Source organism: Streptopelia decaocto (assembly GCF_964273445.1).
Source record: "Streptopelia decaocto genome assembly, contig: HAP1_SCAFFOLD_75, whole genome shotgun sequence".
Classification (NCBI taxonomy): domain Eukaryota; kingdom Metazoa; phylum Chordata; class Aves; order Columbiformes; family Columbidae; genus Streptopelia; species Streptopelia decaocto.
The window spans coordinates 359,939-379,051 of NW_028116137.1; the positions used below are offsets into that span (position 1 = coordinate 359,939).

General features: G+C 51.8%; 1 protein-coding gene and 1 pseudogene across 2 annotated transcripts; both read left to right on the top strand.

The window, feature by feature from the left end:
* Positions 1-630: 630 nt before the first annotated feature.
* LOC309452349 (olfactory receptor 14J1-like) lies at positions 631-1,549 on the top strand (annotated as a pseudogene). The gene has a single exon. The product of its transcript is annotated as an olfactory receptor 14J1-like (transcript).
* Positions 1,550-15,427: 13,878 nt separating this feature from the next.
* On the top strand, positions 15,428-16,342 carry LOC309452350 (olfactory receptor 14J1-like; the record flags this gene model as incomplete). The annotated part of the gene is made up of 1 exon (XM_082076988.1): positions 15,428-16,342. One exon carries the CDS (start codon positions 15,428-15,430, stop codon positions 16,340-16,342), a length of 915 nt encoding a protein of 304 aa, XP_081933114.1.
* Positions 16,343-19,113: the final 2,771 nt, after the last annotated feature.

Here is a 19,113-nt window from a genome sequence, read left to right on the forward strand (position 1 = left end):
CTTGAGACAGGATTCAGGACCCCCTGTCATCCCCTGCAGTGCAGACACATTTCCCAGTGCAACCCCTGGTCTCCTCTCCTCCCCAGCAGACCCTCTGCCCCGAAGTCCAGGTCACGAGTCTCCACCTCAGCAGCTGGACCTCCAGGTGAAGGGTTCCTGGAACGTGGTACACAAAAAAGGTGCTAAAAGTACTTGCTTCACAGTGTCATTATGTGAGTGGCAACAGCACAGCCCAGTCAGGAGAAGGTTCCACAGCATGCCCGTCTGCCTTTCTGTCCTTGCTTTATTTTCTGGTAGCACTGCAGTGTCCTTCCCTGTTTCTCCACCTGTCCCTGGTGCTCTTGCTCTCTAGGGTTGGGGTGGCACTGTGGGTCAGTTTTTGTTCTGACACCAACACAGGGGGTCTTGACCCAGAGGTGTGTTCATGGTATCTAGATGCCCAAGCTGCATTTTAAGCTGTGATGAACTGTTATTCAAACTTAGTAGAAAGAGAGAATGAGCGGAAACCTCCCTTCCATCAGGGAGGGGGTTTTTCATGAGAAACAGCATGTTTATTTTCCTCAGAGACGTCACTCCTAACATGTAACTGTCTTTCCTCCATGCACAGGTCCTCATGCCCACAGACAGCCAATGTCCAACAGCAGCTCCATCACCCAGTTCCTCCTCCTGCCGTTCACAGACACACGGGAGCTGCAGCTCTTGCACTTCTGGCTCTTCCTGGGCATCTACCTGGCTGCCCTCCTGGGCAACGGCCTCATCATCACCACCATAGCCTGGGACCAGCACCTCCACACCCCCATGTACTTCTTCCTGCTCAACCTCGCCCTCCTCGACCTGGGCTGCATCTCCACCACTGTCCCCAGATCCATGGCCAATTAATTCCCTCTGGGACACTAGGACCATCTCCTTTTTGGGATGTGTTGCCCAAGTCTTTCTGTTTGTCTTTTTTTTTTCAGGAGAGTATTGTCTTCTCACCATCATGTCCTACGACCGCTACATTGCCATCTGCAAACCCCTGCACTACGGGACCCTCCTGGGCAGCAGAGCTTGTGTCCACATGGCAGCAGCTGCCTGGGCCACTGGGTTTCTCACTGCTCTGCTGCTCACGGCCAATACATTTTCACTGCCCCTGTGCAAGGGCAATGCCCTGGGCCAGTTCTTCTGTGAAATCCCCCAGATCCTCAAGCTCTCCTGCTCACACTCCTACCTCAGGGAACTTGGGCTTCTCATGTTTACTGCTTTATTTTTTGAGGGATGTTTTGTGTTCATCGTGGTGTCCTATGTGCAGATCTTGAGGGCCGTGCTGAGGATCCCCTCTGAGCAGGGACGGCACAAAGCCTTTTCCACCTGCCTCCCTCACCTGGCCGTGGTCTCCCTGTTCCTCAGCACTGGCATGTTTGCCTACCTGAAGCCCTCCTCCATCTCCTCCCCATCCCTGGATCTGGTGGTGTCTGTTCTGTACTCAGTGGTTTCTCCAGCAGTGAACCCCTTCATCTACAGCATGAGGAACCAGGAGCTCAAGGATGCTCTGTGGAAACTCGCATCTTAGTGTCTTCTGAAGCAATAAACTGTCCATCTGCTTCTACATGGCAGTTTTAATGTATCTAGTTACAGATCCAGCCTCTCATCTCTATTTTCTGTTGTTATTAGCATTTTTAAAATAGTTATAATATTGTAATGCCCTTTCTAAATCACTGTCTGCTTTTCTTTTATAACCACTGGTTGTGTAAATGAGGAGCAATGATCTTTCTGTATTTAAACAAAATAAAGGGTCCTGTAGTGACTTGATTTTCACTATATCCTTCCTGCAAGGCCTTTTGGAGCTGCAGGGTCAGTTCCTGTCCATGGGAGGAGGGGAGAAGAGTCCATCATGGCAGCCCTGCCAGGGAGCACCAGCGCTTGTTCTTCCAGAGCCGTTCTGGTTCCACTCCCACACTCTCCTTCTCATCCCTTGTGTTGGTGCAAGGCCTGAGTGCTCTGGCAGCTTGGTCACTGTTCTGCTGTGTGTCAGTCCTGTGGGCGCAGGCAGGGACAGGCAATGGGTGCTTGTGTCACAGAGCTGGTTTCCATAACAGTACTTTTATAAAGAAATGTGATTTTCTTAGGGCAGTGTCTGAAGGCTTAGATATTCTTCAATTTTCTGTCAAGAACATGCACAAGAAAGTGGCCACAGATGAAACCACCAGTGTACAGCTGAACAGTGTGTGTGCAGGGCTGGCACACAACAGTGTCCTCTCACAGCCAGGCTCCTGCCAGAGACCTGCAGGACCAGCAGAGCAGGGGCTGGGCTGTGCCCCAGTGCACTGGACACCCCATAGAAGGAGCCTCAGGTCAATCACCATGGACTGGCCCCTCACAACCACCATTTCCAGCACTGGCCTCTCATACCAACTCAGACATCTTTGTCCCTCCATGGAATTACACTGAATGAGTAGGTCAGAGGTTCATGTTCACATTGTACAGATGAGATGTGAGCGTGTACATCATGTATGTGAGGTAAGATGAACATGAATGAGCACAAACACCATCCTTGGGGTTCCATGACGGCCTGTGAGACAGTTCATTGAGGTCACATCATGTTGGGACTAATATCCCATAGGAAACCACCAGAATGCAGCACTGGGATGTGCTTCCTTGAACCAATGTCCACTCCTAATGATGAGGGACATCAAAGATAAATGTAGAACATGGTGACACATTGAAGGGCTGAGGTGCCTCCCAACCTTTGGGAATAGGAACAGGAGCCCAGAGAGACACTGTGACTCCTGCCTCTGTGTGTATAAGGGAAACTGTCTGTTCCTGAATATCTCACTGTATTTTAAGAGTCCACAGGGCCAGCTCAGATATGGACGCCTGACAGAACCCTGATATTTCTGTGTGTGACTCCAAAGACAAACCCCAGTGGCACAGTGAGATTCATCTCAGCTGCCTTGGACAGGCTCATTGCAAGTGTCTCTATTTGCTACCTCTCCTTTTCTATTTCCATCACATGCTGTTCTACACAGTCCTACACCTGCCCCTCTTTCCCTGTGGGAAATTCTGGATTGTGGTCTCAGAAGTGCCAGAGTGATCAGAGAGGTTCAGAGGTCCCTCAGAAAGGCAGACATCAAACCCATCTTCAGGAATGGCAGGAAGGAGACCTGGGAGAATGACAGGCTGCTCAGCCTACGTCTGTCCCCGGGAGGGTGACAGGTTACATTCTCCTGCAGGCATCTCCAGGCAGTTGAAGGACAAGGAGTTTTGCAAGGCCCCAGACATGGTCTCCTGTGGAGCCTTAGAGCAGACTGGTGAGATCTGGGATGCAGATGTGGATGTTGTGATGGGTGGGGAGTTGGCAGCATGACCAAACCCAAACATCATCAGTGGTACAAAGTGCTGTGTTTAGTCAGTTTCTAGTGGCATCCCTCAGTGATGAGTACTTGGGCCAACACTGTTGAATGGCTTTATTCTGCCTCTTTATTATGTCATGGAGCATATTTTCAGCTCCTTTGTGGAGGATGCAAAGCTGGGCAGAGGCCTTGAACAACCTCACCCGGTGGACCCTGCCTTGAGCAGGAGAGGGAGACAAGATGATGTTCAGGGCTCTCTTCAAACCTGAGTTATTCTATGGTCCAATGAGTCTTTACCTTGTACAGGTGTTTGAAAACAGAAGATGTCATCCTTACCAATTAAAAGAATGAACCCTGTCTGCAATTGCAAACCTAAAATATGTAAATCCTCTCGGTTTTGGTCAGTCTGCTGCTCTGACAAATATAAAAGTGACATTTAAAACACCTAATCAGAACCTGCAAAGAATACTGTCCTTGCAGCGCAGACACTCTGGAGCCTGCACAATTAGCTGAGTCTTGTTTTAACAACTGTCTCAAGACTGTTACATAAAGTGTCCTTTAGCTGAGCTTTGCTCCTTTTACGCTCATGATAATACTAAAACACACATCCCCAGGATGGGAGCCCCAGGCTCAGCCTGGGACCCTCTCTCAACAAGCATGTGTAATGGTAAAATGATAATGTAACCAATATGTCAATGTGTAAGCACTTGGCTCTTTAGGACTGCCGGGAGGGTCTGAATGTAGGGATAAGATTTGTATATAATAGATGTTCCTTCTCTATCTGTTGTGCTGGTTTCATTCCAGCATCCAGACTTGCACAACTCTGGAATAAACAAGATCTCATCTCTGGGTGTGGGATTGGCTTTGCACTTCAGGTAGCGAATTCAACATGAGCAAGCAGGAAGAAGGAAAACAATAAAAAATAAAAGAGGTATGAGAGGACATAGAAAAGGTTTCAACATTTCACATTCCTGTAAAGAATGCTTCTCCTCTCAGATCTTTAGTAGGAAATAGATTTGATCAGTTTGAGAAAACAAGCATAGGTTTATCTAGTCAGGTCGTGACCCATAAGGAGGGGTTGGATGGGTGTGGGATTATGATGTCAGTTGAGTCTCCAAAACTCATAATTGAGTGGAAAGACTTTGGCTGTGAAGGGGACAGTGGGGTCAGTTCTGTGTCAGGAGGTGACAGCCCAGCAGCAGGGACATGGCTGGGAAAGAACCTCTGCCCAAGTGCCCACAGGTCTTACCCAGGAAGAGAGACGGGTTGTCATGTCCATCCCACCTGAGAACATGATGGGACATCGGCAGGGACATGGTCGTGTCTGTCAGAGAAGCTGAAAGGCCAGCAGCACTCCTGGGATTTAGAAGATCATGGCGAGGTGATTTCTCTCTGGTCAGGTAAAAGACCACAAGAAGCCTAATGGGTTGGGTTCCCTGCATGAAGGGCAGTTTATGAGATGGTCGAGCTTTTCTTGATAGTGGGAAGAAGCAGGAAAGAGACAAAAGAAGTCTACTTGGAAGCTGAGGAATGGATATGAGGAGGAAGAAATGTCACTGGAAGGGCAGTGCTGTGGTGAAAGAGGTGACCCAGAGGGAGCTGGATCAGCCCATGGTTTGTGTTCCAAAGAGCAGCCAGTGAGGGTGCAGACACAGCAGTGAAGGTGCAGAAATGCTGGGGTGAGAGCAGGTGGGGAGCGAGATGGGTGTCTGCAGCCTGCAGGGAAAGAGGGGCAGGGGTAGGACCGTGTAGAACAGCCTGTGGTGGAGATGGCAAAGGGCGCTGTAAGGCTGGAAGGGACCCACAGAACCCAGGTCTCTGTCCCCTTGGCCATGGCAGTTGTCTCTGCCACTGAGGCCGATGAGAAAACATGTTGTTCTCATGGCACTGGGGCCTCGGTGCCTCCTTGCAGCCCCATGGGGAAGCTGGAAGTTGTTGTCCCAGTGTTGTCCTTCCCTGGGCCTTGCACACCCACATCCCACAGTCCCAGGAAGAACCCTGAGCCATGTGTAAGGGACAGGATCCCCCTTCCCATTGCCTGGAGGTCATGGCTTCTCCTTTCTGCTTCAGAAAGCGAACCAAGGGATCTGAAGAGAAGACTCAAAGGAGACCTCATGGTGGCTACAGCTTCCTCACAAGGGGAGAAGGAGGGGAAGGTACTGATCTCTTCTCTGTGGTGACCAATGATAGAACCTGAGGGAATGGAAGAAGGGAAGAAGGGTGTGCCAGGGGAGGGTCAGTGGGACATGAGGAAAAGGTTCTTCCCCCAGAGGTGCTGGACACTGAACAGGCTCCCCACGGAGGTGTCACGGCCCCAACCTGACAGTGTTCAAGAAGAGACGGGACAACGTCCTCAGACACACGGGGTGACCTATGGGGTGTCCTGTGCAGGGACTCCATGATCCTGGTGGGTCCTTCCACCTCAGGACATTCTATGATTCTATGAAATACTAGGTCAAAAGTCCATGTTTTCATTGTGCAGATGAGATGCAAACATACACATCATGTGCATGTCCACTGTGTGCATTTGGTGAGATGAACCCAAGTGAGCACAAATGCAATCAGCTATTCCTTGGGGTGCCATAAAGGTCAGTGGGACAAAGATGGTTTTCAGGGGTCTCTTCCAACCTGTGTTATTGTAGGATTCCATGAATCTTTTCCTTGGAGAGCTCTTTCCCGTCAAAATAGACAGAGGAAGGAGAACAAAAGCAGAGGCAGAGTGTCAGTGGGATATGAGGAAAAGGTTCTTCCCCCAGAGGTGCTGGACACTGAACAGGCTCCCCAGGGAGGTGTCACGGGGACAGCAGCGATATAAATATCCCAGAGTAAATACAGCAGCTCCTCTGAGGAACATTTCTCTACTCAAAGCCTTGATAGGAAAAATATTGGATAAATTTGATTTAAGCAACTTAGTTTAATCTGCTCACACACTGGACCACAAGGAGGGTGATGGTGGGTACGATGCCATGTGGTCACTTGTGTCTCAGGAACTCATAGTCCAGTAGGAAACAATGGGTGTGGAGGGGACTGTGAGGTCACTTCTGCCTCTGCAGGGGATTGGCCAGCAGCAGGAACATGGCTGGGAAAGGACTGTGAGGTCACACACACGAAACGAGCAATCAGGTCCAATCAGCATGGCTTGATGAAAGGCAGGTCCTGCTTGACCACCCTGATCTCCTTCTGTGACAAGGTGACCGTCTGAGCAGATGAGGGAAAGTCTTTCATGGGGAGTGAATCCGCCAGACGCGCTGTGGGTGTTGTGTCCTTAGACTGCAGTAAAGCCTTTGACACCGTGTCCCACAGCATCTCCTGGAGAAGCTGCAGCCCATAGCCTGGATGGGTGTATGTACGATGGAGGGCTGGACCAAAAGAATTGTGGTGAACAGAGCCAAATCCAGTTGGCGTCCGGTCAAAAGTGGTGTCCCCAGGGCTCAATATTTTACTCAGTTCTATTAAAGCTTTATCAATGATGTGGATGAGGGGATTGAGTGCACCCTCATTAAGTTTGCAGATGACACCAAGTTGGGTGGGAGTGTTGATCTGCTGGAGGGTGGGAAGGCCATGCAGAGGGATCTGGACCTGCTGGATCATTGGGCTGAGGCCATTTGTATGAGGTTTGACCAGACCAAGTGCCGAGTCCTGCACTTGGGTCACAACAACCCCAGGCTCAGGGAAGAGTGGCTGGAAAATTGCCTGGTGGAAAGGGATCAGGGGGTGTTGATCGACAGCAGCAGAACATGAGCCTGTGTGTGCCCAGATGGCCAGAAGGGCCACCAGCATCCCGGCTTATATCAGGAATGGTGTGGCCAGCAGGACTAGCGTGATTGTGCCACTGTTCTCAGCGCTGATGAGGTTGCATCTTGAATCCTGTGTTCAGGTTTGGGCCCTTCATCATAAGAAGGACTCCCCTAGAGAGAGTGCAGAGGAGGTGAAGAAGCTGCTCAGTGCCTGGAGCACAAGTGTGATGAGGAGCACGTGAGGGAACTGGTGAGTTCAGCCTGGAGAACAGGAGGCTGAGGGGAGACCTTCTCGCTGTCCACCACTGCCTGAAAGGAGGTTGAACATGGAGGGTGTTGGTCTCTTCTCCCAAGTAGCAAGTGATAGGACAAGAGGAAATGGCCCCAAGTTGTGCCAGGGGAGGTTTAGATTGGATATTAGGAAAAAAATTCTTCCTGGAAAGTGTTGTGATGTGGTGGAACAGGCTTCCCATGGCAGTGGTGGAGTCACCATCTCTGTAGGTGTTTTAAAGGCATTTAGACGAGGTTCTTAGGGACACGGTTTAGTTCTAGATTTAGGTTGTGGTTGGACTCAATGGTCCTGAGGGTCTCTTCCAACTGAAATAATTCTATGATTGTCTATTATCAACTGGAATATTCTTCTGTCACATCTTCTAAGTGCTCTTCACATATCTGCCTCTTCACCTACAGTCCTGAAACTTAGCTAATTAGATGCACAAGTGTTGAATACTAATTGTAAATGATGAAAGCACCATCGCTCTGTCAGTCTGGTCTGATACCTGCCCGTCCCAGGCAAACACCTCAGGTACACGGGGGCCTCTCAAGGTTTGCACTGGGTGCTTATAGTGAGACCATGGAGCTCAGCCCGAGAACCTGAGAACTCCCCTCAAAACTGAAAACCAAACCAACAATAACAAAAAGAACAAAAAAACGCACACTCTTTTTTTCATCAGATGAAATAATTCAAAATTTCCAATAAAATGTCTGTGGAATTTTTATCCTGCCAAAATATGAATTTTCAGAATGTGTATGGACTGTGGGAGATGAAACATTGGCCTTTCCCTGTGCTTGCAGTGCCAGAACTCTGTCTATCACTACGTGTATTTAATCCCCTGGACATCCAGGAGTTTCCACCTGTCCTTACCCAGCTCACCGTGTCTGAACTCATCTCTTCAGAAGCCTGTCTGGACATTTGCACTTTCCATCGCTCCCCAGAGGTTCTTCACCTCTCACTCTTGGCTCATTCAGAGCCTCTCAGCTCTCACTCTGCTTTGAGCTTCAGGCACGTAAAGTCTTTCAGCAGTTGCTCTCGTACTCCCTACAGGCAACTCTTCAATTATGGCAATGGACCTCGCTGGAAACTACTTAATTTAACCACAGAACTGAGAAACATCATTAAGTTCTATTGTGTTTTCTTTTTTTTTCCTTTTTTTGTTTCCTCTAATTAAAAATTCCCCAGTGCCTGTTTACATCCAGTTCTCTAAGGAAACATGAAGCAATTCCTGCGAAAAACCTGTAACAATCAGTGCAAACTTCAGTGCAGAATCTGATGTAAAGAAATGTGCTGGAAATCCCAGGGGCAATGAGCAGAACAGGGAGTTTGGGGAGCTGGTTATAGATTTCCTGCTAACGATCTGAGCAGAGAAACATTCTTCACGGAACTGCTCTGTTTATTTGACACCTTTTAGGTCTCCTCCTCTGCCTGTATTTTTATTTTCTTCTTCCTCCACCTCTTCCTTCTTCCAAAACGTTTCCAAGGGAAAGATTCCTTGAATCACAGAGCAACTCAGGTTTGAACATCATCTTGTCTCACTGTCCTGCTCAGGGCAGGGTGACCCAGGTGAGGTTGTCCAAGGCCTCTGCCCAGCTTTGCACCATCCACTAAGGAGATGGAGGTTCACTCTGTCACATCATACAGGGGGAGAATAGAGACGTTCAACAGTGTTGGCCCAAGTGCTGATCCCTGAGGGATCCCACTGGTAACTGGCTCTGTGGGCACTTTTACCACTGGAGACATTTGGGCTCTACGGGAGACTATAGATGTTATATAAAATGCTATATAAAAAGATGTGCTCATGCTTTTGTGACACTAGTGTATTGAAAAATTACAATGTCATGAGTTTGCCTGTTTAAGAGTTGGGGTGTTCAGCTGGAGGAGAGAGGCTCCTGGGAGACCTTATTGCAGCCTTTCTGGACAGAAAAGGGGCCGATAAGAACAATGGGGACAGACGTTTGAGCAGGGCCTGTTGTGATAGGACAAAGGGTGATGGTTTAAACTAGAAGAGGGGAGAGTCAACGAATGAAATGAGGAAGAGATTTTTTACCCTGAGGGTGGTAAAACACTGGGACAGGCTTCCCAGAGAGGGGGTGGATGAACCATCCCGGAGACATCCCAGGCCAGGCTGGATGAGGCTCTGAGCAGCCTGAGCTGCTGAAGATGTCCCTGATCGCCGAGGCGAGTTGGACCAGATGGGCTGTGAATGTCACTTTCAACTCAAATTACTTTGTGATTCTAGGATTCAGTGGCAGGGAAGACTGGATGCATGGATGCTGATAACCAGAAAAGGTCTTGTCTGGCTTGTGCGAGCCAGGCCGGCAGCTTCACCCAGCAGCTCTCCCCACCCGAGTGGAGAGCTGACCCGCTTCTGTACAACCGACCCTGCCCCCGCCCCACAGTGCCCAGAGGATGCTGCCCAGGGCCCCAGGATGGACATTTGTGGGGGAGTATTGGGAGCACTGGGAGGGTTACTGGGAGCACTGGGGGTTTACTGGGACTTCTTGGAGGTTTACTGGGAACAATGGGGGTTGCTGGGATCACTGGAGAGGATAGTGGGGCTTACTACGTACACTAGAAAGATTAGTGAGGGAGTACTGGGAATAATGGGAGGGTTACTGGGAGCATGTGGGGTTGCCTGAGTGTTACTGGGAGTACTAGGTGGTTACTGGGAGCACTGGGAGGGCTACTGGGAACACTGGGGGTTTACTGGGAGTCCTTGCAGGATTACTGGGAACAATGGGGGTTGCTGTGAGCACTGGAGGGGTTAGTGGGGGCCACTGGGTGCTCTGGGGAGGTGTCTGGGAACACTGGAGGTTGCTGGGGCATTACTGGGAGCACTAGGTGGTTACTGGGAGCACTGGGAAGGTTACTGGGAACAGTAGGTTTATTAGTGGGGGGTTTCTGGGAACACTGGGAGGGTTACTGGGAGCACTGGGGGTTTACTGGGAGTTCTTGCAGGATTACTGGGAACATTGGGGGTTGCTGGGGCTTTACTGGGAGGGTTATTGGGAGTGTAACTGGGAACATTAGAAGGATTAGTGCGGGGTTATTGGGAACATTGTGGGGGTTACTGGGAACATCCCAGTTGGTGGGGGTTTACTGGGAGCACTAGGTGTTTGCTGGGAGCACTGGGAGGGTTATTGGGAGCACTGAGGGTTTATTGGGAATTTTTGGAGGATTACTGGGAACAATGGGGGTTGCTGGGAACACTGGAGGAGTTAGTGGGGGGTTACTGGGAGCACTGGGAGGGGTTGCTGGGAACAGTGGGGGTTGCTGAGGGCTCACATAAAAGCACTAGGTGGTTACTGGGATCACTGGGAGGGCTAGCGGGGGACTACTGGGAGCAATGAGGGGGTTGCTGGGGCTCACTACGAGCACTGGGGGGCTGCTGGGAGCACTGGGAGGTTTACTGAGAGCACTGGGAGGTTTACTGGGAGGATTAATGGAAACAGTAGGATGATTAGTGGGGGGTTAATGGGAACACAACATGATTACTGGGAGCACTGTGGGGGCCTGCTGGGAGCACAAGGACAGTTAGTGGGAGCACTGGGGGTTAACTGGGAGTTCTTGGAGGATTACTGGGAACAATGGGGGCTGCTGGGAGCACTGGAAAGGTTGGTTGGGGGCTACTGGGAGCACTGGAGGGGTTAATGGGAGGGTTACTGGGAGCACTGGAGGGTTACTGGGAGCACTGGAGGGGTTAGTGGGAGGGTTACTGGGAGCACTGGAGGGTTACTGGGAGCACTGGAGGGGTTAGTGGGAGGGTTACTGGGAGCACTGGAGGGGTCAGTGGGAGGGTTACTGGGAGCACTGAAAGGGTCAGTGGGAGGGTTACTGGGAGTACTGGAGGGGTTATTGGGAGCACTGGAGGGGTTAGTGGGAGCATTACTGGGAGCAATGGAGGGGTCACTGGGGGCACTGGAAGGGTTACTGGGAGCACTGGAGGGGTCAGTGGGAGGGTTACTGGGAGCACTGGAGGGGTCAGTGGCAGGGTTACTGGGAGCACTGGAGGGGTCAGTGGCAGGGTTACTGGGAGCACTGGAGGGGTCAGTGGGAGGGTTACTGGGAGCACTGGGAGCATTAGGGTGATACTGCTGTGGGTGTCCATCACAACCCGCCAGCTCAGGGTCATGACGTTGCCGAGGCCTCTCCAGCAGCTGAGAGCGGCCTCAGTCACAGGCCCTGCTTGTCGTGGGGGTTTGAACTCCCCTGATGTTTCTGGAAGGATGACTCAGCCAGACACAGTCCAGGAGGTTCAGCAATTGCATCCATGGGAACTGCCTGATGCGAAGGGTGGAGGAGCCGACCAGGAGAGGAGCTGCTGGACCTCATCCTCACTAACAAGGAGGGGCTGGTTGAGGCGGTAAAGGTCCAGGGCTGCCTTGGCTGCAGCAACCATGAGATGGTGGAGTTCAGGATCTCGTGTGGCAGGAGCAGGACAGCAAGCAGAATTGCAGCCCTGGATTTCAGCAGGGCAAACTTTGGCCTTTTCAGGCAATTGCTAGGGGAAATCCCGTGGGCAAGGCTGCTTGAAGGTAAATCCATAAATCCATGGGTCCGGATGGGATGCACCCGCGGGTGCTGAGGGAGCTGGCTGAGGTCCTTGCTGGGCCGCTCTCCATCATCTTTGCTAAGTTGTGGCAAATGGGAGAGGTGCCTGAGGACTGGAGGGAAGAAAATGTCACTGCAGTCTTCAAAAAGGGAAAGAAGGAGGACCCGGGGAACTCTAGACCGGTCAGCCTCACCTCCATCCCTGGGAAACTGATGGAACGACTTCTCCTTGGTGCCGTCTCAAGGCATATCAGGGATAAGAGGGTCATTAGGGGCAGTCAACATGGCTTCACCAAGGGGAAGTCGTGCTTGACCAACCTCATTGACTTTTATGAAGACATAACGAGGTGGATGGATGATGGCAGAGCGGTGGATGTGGTCTACCTTGACTTCAGTAAAGCATTTGACACAGTCTCCCACAGCATCCTTACAGCTAAACTGAGGGAGTGTGGTCTGGATGAGCGGGTAGTGAGGTGACTGTGAACTGGGTGAAGGGAAGAAGCCAGAGAGTCGTGGTCAGTGGGTCAGAGTCCTGTTGAGGCCTGGATCTAGTGCAGTGCCTCAGGGGTCAGTGCTGGGGCCGGTATTATTCAATAAATTAATCAGTGACTTGAATGAGGAAATAGAGTGGCTGTCAGCAAGTTTGCTGGTGACACCAAGCTGGGAGGAGTGAGTGACACTGGAAGCTGTGCTGCCATCCAGAGACCTGGACAGGCTGGAGAGTTGGGCGGGGAAAATATAATGAAATAGAACAAGGGCAAGTGTAGAGTCTTGAATCTGGGCAGGAACAACCCCAGGTTCCAGTGTGAGTTGGGGAATGAGCTGTTAGAGAGCAGCGTAGGGGAAAGGGAGCTGGGGGTCCTGGGGACAGCAGGGTGACCATGAGCCAGCACTGGGCCCTTGTGGCCAGGAAGGCCAATGGTCCCTGAAGTGGGTTAGAAGGGGGTGGTCAGTAGCTCAGAGAGGTTCTCCTGCCCTCTGCTCTGCCCTGGGGAGACCACACCTGGAATATTCTCATACCAATTTATTTTTTACTAACAAGAATACAATGCTGGCAAGAAGTATCTCTGCAGAGCAGACACAACTAACATTACTGATTACTTGAGGTTGTCTCAAAGGATGTGCCCCTGGAGCCCCAGGGACACCTGGAGGGAGCCCAGAGGGGACAGAGAAAGGGACATCATGGGCTGCTCCTGTGCTGCTGAGCTGGGCTGGGCTCCTGGGACACAGGGAGCTCATGGCAGCGGCAGCGCTGCAGAGAGACAGCTCTGCCCAGGAGCAGCTCCTCTGCACACGCAGCAGGGCTGAGGGCTCTGCCTGCAGCACCGAGGGCACAGGAGCCAGGCAGAGAGAGGGAAACGCAGTCTGGGCTGGGAGGATGCTGAGAGTTCACTGGAAATGAAATCTTCTCAGATATGAAGCCTGTGGCTGCAGGGCATTGAATCTGCAAATCATGGTAGGATCTCAGAAAGGTGTCACTTTGCAGAGCCTGCGAGAGATGTAAGTACAGCTCTCAGAGATTCCCTGATGCAGAGGAGAGGATGAGCTGCAGAGCAGGGATTGCCTTCTGCACTGTCACAGTGACAAGAGGTGAATGCTGCGTTCTCCCCAGGGTGGCTGTGGGGTGTAAATGTAAACGTGCAGGCAGGGGTGCCCAGGGCTTTCCTGCAGAGCAGGGTCCCTGCACCCCAGGGCTGTGCCGGGCAGGGACTCTGCCGCCTGCCAGGGTCAGCGCTCATCCTGCCCAGGAGAGCCCAGCAACACTGAGGGGAGAAGCTGTGGGGGGAAGGAGCGACCCCCGGCAGGGCAGGGTCCTTCTGCTGCTGGGTTCTCCGTGGGTCGGGGCTGCTCACAGCTCCAGCTCATTCCAGAATATTGACAAGAGGAGGTTTCAAGGAAAAGAGTACTACAAAGATAAGGAACCTCCCTGAGTCTGTGTTTTCAGTCTCCTACTCTGAGGAATGGGTGGTGATTAAGGCAGTTTTTAATTTTAAACAAATACTTGAGACACATGAACTGCAGTAGGTCTTCAAGAGAATCCTGGCATGCCTTGCCTCTCCTCTGCCTATGCAGAACCAGCATCACCCTTGCTGGACACCTTACACTTAATCTGTAATCTGTTTTCCAGCCTGCAGACAGGAAGATGCCCCCAGGCAGTGCCCTGTGAACAGGCAGGATCTGTAGGGCCAGGGGGAGGGCACAGAGGGTGGGATGGTCTGTGAGCACTGACAGGGAACAGACATGGACAGGGAAACACCTCCCAGGGGAGAATCTCCAGGCAGCAGGGGAATTATCAGAAATGAGAGGAAACCAAACCCGGAATTGTTATGGGAGGGAGAAGAGAGAAAAGTCCCTGTGACCCTCTGCAGTGCCGATCCCTCCTGTGAGCAGCCCCCTGGCCTCCTCTCCCACCCAGCAAAGCCTCTGCCCTCAGGGCCGGGGGCTCCAGGGCATGAAGCAGCTCCTGTGCAGCCAGAGCTCCAGTTCCTCTGCAGAGCACAGGGGCTGAGAGCAGCTGCCCGGCAATGTTGGTGTCTGGGAGGTGGCTGCACAGCTGGGGAAGGGTGACGCTGTCTGAGTGCCCGGCTGCCTCTGCCCTGGCCTCTCTCACACCCACCCTCACCGCATTTTCCTTCTTGCTCCCCTGCTCTGGGTCACTGCTGTTGGGATCTTGTTCTTGCTGTCAGGCTCTCTGGGGATGGCAGTTTCAGCTGCAGAGTCACAGCCTGATCTTGTGGGTCCTTTCCTGCAGGTGTGTCCATGGGCACACGTGTCCCAGCTTTCCTCTGAGCTGTGGGCTGTGGGCAATGCAGTCTGTGGGGCTGGGGAATGAGCTGTGTGTGTCCTGCGCTAAACGTTGGGTGCTGAGACCTTAGGAAAGGGTGAGACCTGTCATGGTCTGAGGTGGATCCCTCTGCTCTCAGCAGTGCCTGGTGGCTTTTCATGGTAACATGGGAGTGTGATCACCCTCCATCTCAGAAAGGTGCCAGCCCAGGGCAGCTGGAGCAGGACAGAGGGACAGAGCAGCTGCCCTCACTCTGCACTGACCCACAGGCACCCTCTGGTCTCGCAGGACTCGCTCTGTTCTCCCTGAGTGCAGCAGAAATGCTGAGGGTTTCTGACACCCAACAACACTCTGCAGTGAATATGGGGGGAGTTGTAAAAAAACCTGAAACTCCTAAACTGCCTTCACCATCTCTGTTCCCTGTCACTGGGAAAGCAAGTGCTGACAGCCCTTCTGTGTTAGCAGAACCAGGACAGTCCCCACCGTTCCCATCGCCCCACTTCTGCCCAGCTGGGCTGACTTATCGACGGCCCATGGGCAGAGGCCCTGCTCTTGGTTGCACATTTTCCAGCCCCAAGCAGGGCTGCAGCCACAGTGCTGAAAAAGGTACTCCTAGAAAAACACAAGAGTGTCTGCGTGTGACAAGGGAGGGTCTATGGGAGCTGGTTTGATTTTTGTCAGAGAACTCTGCCCTGGATTCTTACTGTCTTTTTTTCTCATGACAGCACCCCATGCTCAGGAAAAGCAAATGTCCAACAGCAGCTCCATCACCCAGTTCCTCCTCCTGCCATTCACAGACACACGGGAGCTGCAGCTCTTGCACTTCTGGCTCTTCCTGGGCATCTACCTGGCTGCCCTCCTGGGCAACGGCCTCATCATCACCACCATAGCCTGGGACCAGCACCTGCACACCCCCATGTACTTCTTCCTGCTCAACCTCGCCCTCATTGACATGGGCTCCATCTCCACCATTGTCCCCAAGTCCATGGCCAATTCCTTCACGGGTACCAGGGCCATTTCTTATATGGGATGTGCTGCCCAAGTCTTTCTGTTTTTCTTTTTCATTTCAGTAGAATATTCTCTTCTCACCATCATGTCCTATGACCGCTACATCGCCATCTGCAAACCCCTGCACTACGGGACCCTCCTGGGCAGCAGAGCTTGTGTCCACATGGCAGCAGCTGCCTGGGCCACTGGGTTTCTCAATGCTCTGCTGCACACGGCCAATACATTTTCACTGCCCCTGTGCAAGGGCAATGCCCTGGGCCAGTTCTTCTGTGAAATCCCCCAGATCCTCAAGCTCTCCTGCTCACACTCCTACCTCAGGGCACGTGGGCTTATTGTGTTCAGTGCCTGTTTAGGATTTGGGTGTTTTGTGTTCATCATGGTGTCCTATGTGCAGATCTTGAGGGCCGTGCTGAGGATCCCCTCTGAGCAGGGACGGCACAAAGCCTTTTCCACCTGCCTCCCTCACCTGGCCGTGGTCTCCCTGTTCCTCAGCACTGGCATGTTTGCCTACCTGAAACCTTCATCCATTTCCTCCCCATCCCTGGACCTGTTGGTGTCAGTTCTGTACTCGGTGGTTCCTCCAGCAGTGAACCCCCTCATCTACAGCATGAGGAACCAGCAGCTCAAAGATGCCCTGTGGAAACTCTTGACTTAGTGTTTTCTGAAGCAATAAACTGCCCATCTTTTTCTACATAAGAGTTTTAATGTAACTAATTACAGAACCAGCATTTCATCTCTATTTTTTCTTGTTGATGGTGGTTTTATTGTGATAATGTTGTCATCCCCCATTCACTGCCTGCTCCTCTTGTATAACTACTGTCCATGATCTCATGTATTTAAACAAAATAAAGGGCCCTGTCATGACTCATTTTCATGGTATCCTTCCTGCAAGGCCTATTTGGAGCTGCAGGGACAGTTCCTGTGTGGAGGGAAAAGAGTCCAGCCTGGCAGCCCTGCCAGGGAGCACCAGCGCTTGTTCTTCCAGAGCTGTTCTGGTTCCACTCCACACTCTCCTTCTCATCCCTTGTGCTGGTGCAAGGCCTGAGTGCTCTGGCAGCTTGGTCACCGTCCTGCTGTGTGTCAGTCCTGTGGGCGCAGGCAGGGACAGGCAATGGGCACTGCTGTCACAGAGCTGGCCTCAGTAACAGTACTTGCACAAGGAAAAGTGATCTTCTTTGGGCGGTTCATGATGGTTTATATCTTCTTGCAAAGCTTCTCTCAAACTTATTCCTACAAAAGTCACCCACTTATAAAACACCATTGTGCAACTGAACAGCGTGTGTGTGCAGGGCTGGCACGCAGCAGTGTCCTCTCACAGCCAGGCCTCCTGCCAGAGATCTGCAGGACCAGCAGAGCGGGGGCTGGGCTGTGCCCCTGTGCACTGGACACCCCATGGAACGAGCCTCAGGTCAATCACCTGGACTGGCCCTTCACAACCACCATTTCCAGCACTGGCCTCTCACCCCTGCTCAGAGGTCTTTGTCCCTCCATGGAATTACACTGAATGAGTAGGTCAGCAGTCCATGTTTGCATTGTATATATGAGATGCAAACATGCACATCATATGCGTGAGATGGCATGAACCTGAGTGAGCAGAAAGCTGACTTGGGCTGGAAATTGCCCTGCAGTGAAAAATGCTGGTGTTCAGCTGCCCCAAGATAACACCCAGAGTTTAGGGTGCAGGGCCAGAAGTCCTTGCTGTCCTGGTGCTTCACCGGGCCTGGGAAGTAGCTGGAGAAGGATTGGTGTCCCCCATTGCCATTTCTTAGTGCATTTTCCCTCCTAAAGGGTGACATGGAAAGCAAGTCTGGGACCCTGTCTCAGGACTTGCACTGCAGAAGGTATTCGCCCAGAAGCCACACCCTTTTGCTCTGGTACTTCAGTCCTGGTGCTCATCACATGTCCTTAAGACAAACTTATGCACCCCTCTTGTACACCTTACCCGAGAAGTCACCACAGGACAAGGCTCCTGAGATGGGGCCGAGCTGGAGAACTGGGGCCCAGCTGTGACCACAGGAAGGACAAGGCTTGTCCTGGGTCCTCTAAAGGGGTGGCAGCCTCTGTGATCTCCACCAGAAAAGGCAGCATGCAGGAAGCTATAGACCATCCCCATGCCCATTGGAAGCACTTAGAAAGAGTTCCTCTCTCCAAATATCCAGCCCAGCTTGTTGCTGCATGAACAACCAGGATAAACTGCCCCAGGACCCTCATTCCAGACCCCATCTCCTCCACCCTATACAGGCAGTGCTCTCCCCCTTGTCACTGAGGTGGTTCCAGGGACCCAAGAGACAACTGTAGGAGGAGATGTTGGGTGGTCATATGGTGTCCTTCAGTGCTCCTCATGGTACCTCCTGCTGGGCTTTGTGCCACTGGTCACAACCCTCTGAGCCTGGATGTTCAGCCAGTTCTCAGTGGTGCTAAACAGGAACATGCCCATGAGCACGTTGGGCTGCACTGGGAGGAGCGTGGCCACCCAGACAAGGGCAGTTGTTGTCCATCGTGACTCAGCACTGGTGTGGTCACACTGGAGCCGTGTGTCCCAGTGTGAGGTTCCCCATTCTGGAGGAACGGGAGGAGCTGCCATGTGGCCAGAGAAAGTCTGGGTCACGTGTGGAGTAGTAGTAGTAGTGTGTACTACTGGTGTACTACACACAGTGTGTAGCCTGGTGAAGCGGAGCCTGAGGAAACGTGCTGTTTTTACTGAAATTGAGTTAATTTTCTTCATGCATTTTGAACCTCTCTCCTTCACAGCCAGTACAGTCTTTTGTTTAGATTTCCTGTGAGAATAATGAGGTAACGCTGTTTCTTCCCTGGGATAGAGTTCATTTTGTCTTTTAGCAGCTTTACAGTGTTTGCCATTTGGTAGGAAAGGAATGTCAGAACTCACTGATATCTTGGCTGTTGTCAGGGAAACCAAGGACTTCTTTGGCCATCCAGCTGCAGATGCAGACTGGCAGGAGGGGACACAGACAGGACAGCACCTGGATTGACATGCAGGCTGATCAATGACATATTCCCTATGATTAGCGTCACGCTCAGTCTAAAGCTGGAGCCAGATTTAGGGCTTGTTACATCCGTTACTTTGGGTTTTCCAGATGGTTTGGTCAGTTCCGTTCAGAAGTTTCATCCTGTCAGGAGTTTGATGTCAGTTTGGCCTTTTGCCATTCTGTCATTTTGCCGTTGGCCTTTGGGCCTTTCTGCCTGTTGCCCTTTTGCTCTCTCTCGCTGGGATGGGCTGTTCAGGACCATGGTGCTCCCTTCTGCAGGACTGGCTGCTCCATATGACTGGAGTTACATGAGGGACTGCACTGAGTATATTTTCTTAATTTAATTTATCTATCTCTATTTAATTTACCTGGACTATTGTCAGTGAAACCAAGGACTTCTCTGGACTGCAGCTGCAGGTGCAAATTGGTAGGAGGGGGC